Source organism: Rhea americana, unplaced genomic scaffold (assembly GCF_003343005.1).
Source record: "Rhea americana isolate MKP2758 unplaced genomic scaffold, rheAme1 scaffold_609, whole genome shotgun sequence".
Taxonomy (NCBI): Eukaryota; Metazoa; Chordata; class Aves; order Rheiformes; family Rheidae; genus Rhea; species Rhea americana.
The window spans coordinates 46518-54812 of NW_028186767.1; the positions used below are offsets into that span (position 1 = coordinate 46518).

At 40.0% G+C, this 8295-nt stretch overlaps 1 protein-coding gene across 1 annotated transcript in view; it reads left to right on the top strand.

Moving 5' to 3' along the window:
• The window catches only part of ELL (elongation factor for RNA polymerase II), a 36959-nt gene that overhangs the window by 6701 nt on the left and 21963 nt on the right, over positions 1–8295 (top strand). Inside the window, exons 2-4 of the mRNA XM_085320000.1 lie at positions 337–384; positions 5947–6068; positions 6373–6536. Of these exons, the coding sequence (XP_085176126.1) occupies positions 337–384; positions 5947–6068; positions 6373–6536 (334 nt within the window). The remainder of the gene's footprint in view (positions 1–336; positions 385–5946; positions 6069–6372; positions 6537–8295) is intronic.

Below are 8295 nucleotides of genomic sequence, written 5' to 3' on the forward strand. Positions count from 1 at the left end.
CTGGAAACGTGGCTCAGGGGTCAGGAAGGAACTGAAACTGAAACGGCACTGAGGTGGTCTCCTTTTTTATCCTCCTCCTCAAGTGTGGGTGGATTTTTTTTTTCCTTGAGTGATTAGTGTAACCAGTGGTAAAACAACAGTTTTATTCCTTTTTTAGGTACAAATCACTATTTCAGGAGTTTTTGTGTTTTCTGACTTGGAATTCTACATATTTCCTAGAACCTTCTGCCTTAAAGAGGAAGAAGTCTTGATGAAAAATCAAGCTGAGTATTTTTTGGCAGTGTATGTTGGAGCTTTTAGTTTCTCTAAGGTAATCTTTCTTTCTTGTTTTTGTAGGATGCTGTGACATCAAAACCAGTAATCCAGTTTCAAGGAAGCCAAGGGGTAAGTTTGCATATGAGCTGCCTTGGCTTGCTCATACAGTTAATCTGAGTAAAGTATTTGTTTTGAATGTCTGTCTCATTCCTGTTTGAAGTAATACTATGATTTCTGAGAGTAAGAGATGTGAAATTCATACGTGGTCCAGAAAAGAGCATTTGTTCACTGATCACATGGATTACCTCTCTGTAAGAGCTTTTTTTCCCCCCTTAATTTTCTAATCTTGCTAAATCCRTAGCTGTGCAAAGTGATGCAAGTGTTGCTGGGGGTGAAACCTAATTTTATAAGGCCGCGCTGTTGGGCAGAAGAAGGAAGCTGAAAGCGTAATGATGGTAATACTGTCCTGAGTGCAGCAATCCATGGAAGCTCTGCTTGCGTCCTGCCGAAACACCTTGCCAAGCCTGGTAAACTTGGTGCAAAACTTTGTTATGGAGACAAATTATTTACAAGTAGTGTTTGGAGGGGGTTATGAGTGTTCAGCAGCTTTATTTAATATGCACTTCTAAACAGCTCTGCAGCTTCTGTGAAAGTATTTTTTTCTTATTATTTAGGAGTCTTATTTCTTTAACTTCTGTTCTGATGACTGAACTCCTCTGAGGTATTTATAACAGTTTGAGACTGACTGTCATTCCAGTTTCTGACAATGTAGAGGTTTAATTGCTAGTTTTTCTGTTTAAGTAATGCAAACCTTCAGTGAACTTTAAAAATGTCATTTATATATCTTTTAAATACAAAAAAGTGTGTGTTAACTTTGGTGCCCTGCATAAGAACRGGAATATAATTTCATGTTCAGTTCAATATAAATGTGCTGCTTGTTGACGTGCTCTTTTGTTGAATCGCATGTGTGTGAGAATTGAGTCATCTTAAACATCGTGTGCCGGGATGCTTAGAAATAGGAAGGAAGGTAACAATGTTACTTTAAAATTCAATCAAGAATCTGAGCTCAGTTGTAAATTTTCTGTTTTTTTTTTCTATGGTGGTACAATAAAGCTTTCAGAAATGCTTGAATTAAGTATATGTTGAAGTCTAGCATGTTTCTTCTTGCCCATGTTCTACCTTGTGATATTAGTCTCAGTAGTTCCATCGTACTCTAACAAAACTTAGCAGGAAAGACATTGTTATCGAGGCTCAGAAGAAAAATACAAACCTTTTTTTCCTGAGAGAGAAAAAAAGGAGCAATTTCCTTTTTATTTCAATTTGTTTAGAATTAAACTTCCCAGAAAGCTCAGTATGAAAGCTTAGATAAAAATCCRTAACTAAAGTTTGGCAACATTGTAAGCAAGCGAAAAACCGAACTTTGAAGGTGTCTGACTTCTTTTTACTAGATGAGCTGACAGCTTTACCTGTAAGAGAAAGCTAAAAAGATTGCACATGCTTTTTTTCACCCCTTTGTAGTGTACTTTGTAAGGATCTAAATCTTAACTTTTCCTGCRAATGTGCTGAAGCTCTAGAAATGCCTCTTCTATTTTATCTTCCTCCTCCAAGGAAGTATAAACAGTGGCAAAATTAATCAGAACAACTTAAAATGCTCCACTGCCCTCAGCTACAGTGCTCTTCTGTGTAATGGCTTTGACGTGGATGTGGTGTTACCTGCAACGCCGGGAGCGATTCTCAGACCTTGAGGGTTTTCAGGTTTSGCAAAGCCTACTTTAAAACGATGCAGTTGATTATTGAAAAAAAAAAATTTTTAAACTAATGCACTTAATTGTATTTGAGGCCTTAACTTCCAGAAGACAAGCTTCTGGTGAAAGAGCTGTCAGTCACGTGCAGTTAAGGCCTGGGTTGGATGAGAAAGGGGGTAAGCCGTGTGGTTGCAGCTGATGTTGCCGTTTCAAGAGCAAAACGTGGAGACCTGCAGAGCGTGAGCAGCACCGAGGCACTGTGGATGGAAAGAGGATGTTGGCCGCGCAGAGCTGACCTCTGCTTGCCTCGTTCTCAGCTGCTTAATTAATTGCACTGTCGAGTAAAGGCCAAAGGTAGAGCTTTGAAGAAAGCGAGAACCAGTTCAATTGGGGCAGATAGAAAGAGCTCTTTGTCCTTTTAGTATTATTTTTACTGGGTATGACAAGAAGCTGGCAGCTGTGTAACCATCTGTTTTTAAGTGCACTACTCATATATGTCAAAATTGAACCTTGCTTTAAAGAATTAGCAGCAGGGCTGTAAATACTTTCTAGAGCGCGTTCTGTAATTTAGACTAAAAAGATAAAGCTAAATACAGTAATTGAGCAAGCTCTCAAATTCAAATGATCCTATTAAAACTTTTTTGTTTAGCTATTTATTTTTGGAATACGCTTTTCCACTGTCTCAGTCATTCCCTCCCCCTTTGCCTTCRTATTTTTACTTCCTAATAAATGTTGCTATGGAGACACTTTCTGTATAAATTGAGGGTCATAGGTTTTGTCTAGCACAAATGTCAGAGTGTGGTTTAAAGTAGTGTCCAGTAATGCAAGATTTTAATAGTGAGACCTTTCCTTCTGTGCAAATACTGCTTCCTWTAATTCTTTAGAAGCCTCCTTACTTGTTGAATCTCATTACCTGCGGTGAGTTTTAATCACTGCGTCCACGTCTTCCTTAGCTGTTCCCAGTGCTGCAGTGTAATGAACTCTGTCAAAGATACCCTCAGCTCTCTAATACACAGACAGCAGCTTTCATCTTTAATTAAACAGAGGAGGGAGTTGGCTAGGAACAAAACRCAGGGTCCGGCAGAATGGCAGTTCTCTGTTGGCCAGACCCTGAAAGCCAGGAATGGGTGGTTTTAGCCCCAAATGTAACAACTGTTTCAATGACAGCTTAAGATATCAGAAGGCAAAAGCGTCTGAATAGATCCTGGATTGAATCGCATGAGTATGTTTAAACTGTAAATGATCTTTGCCTTAAAATGCATTTCTTTATACCAGTGCTGTTTTTGCTCATTATTTTTTTCAGTGTACATCTGTGTAATAATCAGAATTTTGGTAATAGGTAGGTCATATTGGTGGAGTGTCTCTCTGCTTTGAGAGATGTGTGGCAATACAAAGATGCAACTATTTGGATTTTCTTTAAAAGCAGCATCTGTTTGTTGCACTTTTTCATCCCAAGCTGTTTTTTTTTCTTTGGTGGTTTTGTAAATTTATATGGAGTCGTGAGCACTTTGCTTGTTTCAAGATGCATGTAAATTAGAATTTAAGAGCTTTAGTACCAAACTGTTATAAGTGGTGGCAGTTGATGCAGTGCATAACTTTACAAGCAAGACTGAAGACGTTTCTATTTTGGTAAAAGCGTGTACTAAATTGGAGATTAGGTTGGGTCAAATTTGCAGGTGCTTACTTGAAAAAAGAGCTGAGATGAGGGGTGGGAAGGGGAGAGCTGAATTAGAAAGAAAAAAAAACAGGTTTCAAATACATGCGTGTTCATGCGAATTTCTTAAATATGACTGTTAGGAACCAAAAAAGCATTCTAACAAAATGTGATTGATTGGAAAATACTATATTTTCCCCTGTTTCTTGGCATGAACTTTTGCTGATATTAATAGAAGGTGAAGTTACCATTCAAAATGAGCTGTACACAGATGAGTATTACTTGAAAGAAAAAGCAAAGTCACATCTGTACTGGGCTATTTTTAAGCGTCTATAGTTAGTGGTATAATGCTCAGCACCAAAATCAGGGTTCCCTCAAAGCAGTTACCGTGTTGATTTGGTGGCTTAAGAAACCTTCTGTTTCAGCTAAAAATAATTCCTAGATAACGGCCATTTTGCATATGCTACACTTTTCAGTACTGAAACGAGCCAAGTTTAACGCTAATGTGACTCTGTCACTTCTCATTTTACGTCCTTTGGAGAGGCTGCCTATACAAGGTACAGAAATCATACAAAAATGCCAAAGTTCAGTACTCTTGTAGCAGCCATTTTTAACAATAGCAGATCAGGATCCAGCAGCAGGTCATTTTAGTATGTGAATTTATGGTTTGGGTACGTCTTAGAGGTTTTATTGGACAAACCTGTTGTATGCAGCACAATTCTAGTGTCGACCACTGATGGAGAAAAGCAAGGTTTAACAGACCTGCTTAGCTGCTTGCCCTATTAACTAATAGGCAGACCGAACAGACTATAAAATACCCAGAATCTACTGTTTACATAACTTTGAAGTTGTGCATATTCTCAGCTTGCCTGTAAAGGAGAAGAGCATTTTATTTCTTCTGTATGGGTGGGGGAAGAGGGTGTTCAGGCAGATTAGAAGCTCAAGGCCGCCCCACGCGTTTGGCAGAGGAGATAGGACTCTGCGGTCGGGACGCCCGCCCGTGCTGGGGCTGGAGGGCCGGCACGGCCACCTCCCTGTCTGCCACACCACCAGCTCAGCTCGGTGTATTTTTAGATTTGGATACTGGGACKCAACGGGGGGATAACTTGTCCTTCAGTATAAAACATGGTTAAAGTTTGGGTTTCTTTGCTTACTGCTTGGAAATAAGGGCAGTGTGTTTTAAGGACTAGGTGAAGATTAGTTGGAGGGTAGCTGCTCTTTTCGAAAAGAGAGCAAATGAAAAACGCACCATTAGTTCAGCTCAGCACAAGTCCCCAAAAGCATGTCTGCCACTTTGGAGAACATCCGCTCTAGCAATGTGGCACAGATGCACTGGGTTTTCAGGCTGCTGTAGATGTCTGAGGTCAAAGGGAAACCACCTAAAACCCCTCTTGTACTAATGAGCATCGTTTAAGGAGCGTAGTCATATGTGGATGCTGGACATATGCATTTTGTGTACATGTATGGCAATTTGGATAAATATAAATGTGTGTGGTAGAGTGTAGCCTAAAATAAGTTGAAACCACCATTCCCTCTATCTCATTTTCTGGAAGCCATCTTAATCATCAAATATTGATGTGATGATAGAGCTCAGATGCCCTGGTTTATGTTGAACCTTTAAACGCGGAGGGGAAGCAGTTCCCATTTTTAAAAACGAATGGCTAGGAGGGAAGAAACAATGCAGATCTCTACAGAGTTGTCTGCAGAACACACTTCATGCTTGATTAAATATTTAATTTAGCAGCAGCGTCACACTCCACTGTGAGCCATGAAATCTCTTTATGGAATTATAATCTCTTAAAAGAAGAATAAGTGTGCTACCTAGTGACCTGGGCTGTACTATGTTTAGTGCTGGATCACTAATTTTAAAGAAACAAGTCTCAAGTACTTCAGATTGAACATAAACAGTGGTAGCAGGTCTGTTCTGAGCCTGAATCAATACAGAGTTGGGTCAGACTCCTAGAACAAGATTAGTCTGGGCTCTGCTTCGAAAGGCAGCAAGCCACCAGTTCGTGCCTCTGTTCTGAATCAGATGTAGCTGCCTTTTTAACTGATCTTTACATCTTTGTCTGTCTCTTACCTTTTTATTGCTATAGCATATCATTTTGTTAAATCTGTCCTCCTTGCAGTTCCTTACCAGCATGCCCCCACCATCTCCTATGCAGTAATCCATGCACTTTATTTGTAGCGAGTTCTAAAATGGCTAAAAGTGTAGTGGCTGCTGAGCACTTTAGCTTATGTTTCTGCGGAGTGCCCGAGTGACTGATATTTTTTTTTTCTCCTTCCAAACAGCACATCACAATTCCAAGGCCTGATCACCCTGCAGAAGTGCGGACTTTCACATTTTATCTTTCAAATATTGGCAAGGACAGCCCTCAAGGGAGTTTTGACTGCATCCAGCAGTATGTGTCTAGGTGAGTGATAATCAAAAGAAAAATGTAGCTGTCATTTAACTTTTTCTGTAGAATCTTCATTCACAAAGTTGGAACAGAATTTAAAGTGTGTTCTTTCGTTTTAGTCTTTCACTTCTCTTTGCACTTGTAGATGTATGCGTATTTGGTAAGGAGACATTTGTAGAAGAATCTGTTTACCTGTTCCAGCTTCTTTCTGTCCCCTATTATTTAGAAAATGCAATCTCAGTTATTCACCAGCAGTGGAAGTGTACCTGTTTGCAGTGATGGGAATATCTTTTCCATTGTGTTTTTTTCTTTTTTACAGCAATGGCAATATCCATCTGGATTGTCTTGGAAGCATACAGGATAAAATCACTGTGTGTGCTACTGATGATTCCTACCAGAAGGCAAGGCAAAGCATGGCACAAGCAGAGGAGGAGACTCGCAGCCGGAGTGCTATAGTTATTAAACCTGGGGGGAGATATGTAGGTAAGCAGCAACTTGGTTTGGGGGAGGCCTGTTCCACTACCTTCTTAAGTCAAATGCTTGTGTTTGTCTTGCTTTAAACAGCTTGACTGTGAAAGTGTGTGACAGGTATCTGATAGTCCTTTATGGATGTCTGGTAGTTGTGGTGCTAGTTTCTTTGCATTGAGACTTCTTTATGGCTTATGTCTTTGCTCTGGACCGCTGAGGACTGTCTGTGTACAGTCTGCTAATTATCTGGCATATTTTGTGTTTGTCATCTGGTGATGCTGAGCGTGTACTGCTGATGCATCAGAAGTGCCTGTGCTCTTAGCTAGGTCAGCTAAAACGTACCACTGCTGTTGTCACACATCTGGTGTATACCTGCCCTTGAGACTATTGCATGCAGCATCTAGAATGCAGGTAGGAGTGCCCCGTGTTAATCAGCAAAGAGGTTAAAGCAGTGCTTCTGATGCAGCCTTCGAGGTATCATCTTACTGTGGCAATGAGAGGAGAAATCTYGCTGCAGAGGAAACAAAAACGTGATAAATACCAGAGGGCTCAAGGAGGAGCCTGTAAAGACCTGGTATTGGGCTCAGGTCCCTGCTTATCTCACTCTGGTCACAAACTGTGACGTTTATATTCATCAGAAAGCAGCGTTTCGTTTTCTGAGCCAGCTGTTTTTTCTGCAGCCCATGTGATCTGGTAGCCAGTTTCTTCTCAGAGGATGTCTGTGATGAGAAGGGTGAGTTGCAAAATGTAGARCTGACCCTGACTCATTGTTTTATCAGCCAAGTGCTCAAAGCAGAGAAAGAAGATAGTAATCAGGAAGGAAATGCATTGATTTCCTGTAGACTAGAAGATTATTTTGTTTAGCTCATATCTGAGAACATTACAGTAAGTAGACAAAATTGTTAGGCTTATGAGAGAGAGACAGACGGAAAAGATTCTCAGAGCAAATTGCTTCCCAGAAAGATGCAGCAAAACTTTGATTTTAAAATACCCTTACTTAAATGTTTACCACTCTGAAATGGAGGTCCAACCATGTAAAAAGCACTTAATTTTCTCTGTTCCTATCACTGCACATTTTGGCTCCAACCGTAAGTGGAAATGTCACAATGTGTTTTTGCTGTTCATGACCTGGCAAGAGTTAAGGGAATTCTGGAAGGCTTACGAACCTTTTCTTGTCCTGTTTGTGGAAACAAAGTCCAGCAGACCTCTGAATTTTGGGATGTGTAATGTGTGAATTGTTTTTCTCCCTCTCGTTCTTAACTTAGCCCTGACGATGGGTCATACTTACTTGCATCAAGCTGGTGTGTAATAGGCACCTAGGAAATGGGGCCTTAGTTACACAACCTACATTTCAGTAAAACAAACACTGCACACCATCACTGGCATCTTTAGATGACTTGGTTAAAAATATTACTTCCTAGCAGTGGAGAATTGCCATACTGAAATAAAACTCCAAAAATTCTTGTAGTAAATGCTGGACTCTCTGTCCTAGTGAAGGTCACTTAGATGAACTGAAGTGACTATTAATTTCATCTCCATGTGTTAGACCTTGGCACCTCTAAAAATTTTTTTGATTTGCTGTTTTTATCTTTGCAGTTGGTAATAGGGACCTGGCTTTTTTTACTGTTTTGAATACAGAAAGAGGTCACATTCTTTGATTTGCACTTTAGTAAGCGATGTGGGACTTCTGTGAGGATTATAGTTGAAATTGGGTGGGTTTTTTTCCAATAGTAATAGGAGAAATGAGTTCTCAAGTAATATAGTAAAAAAAAAA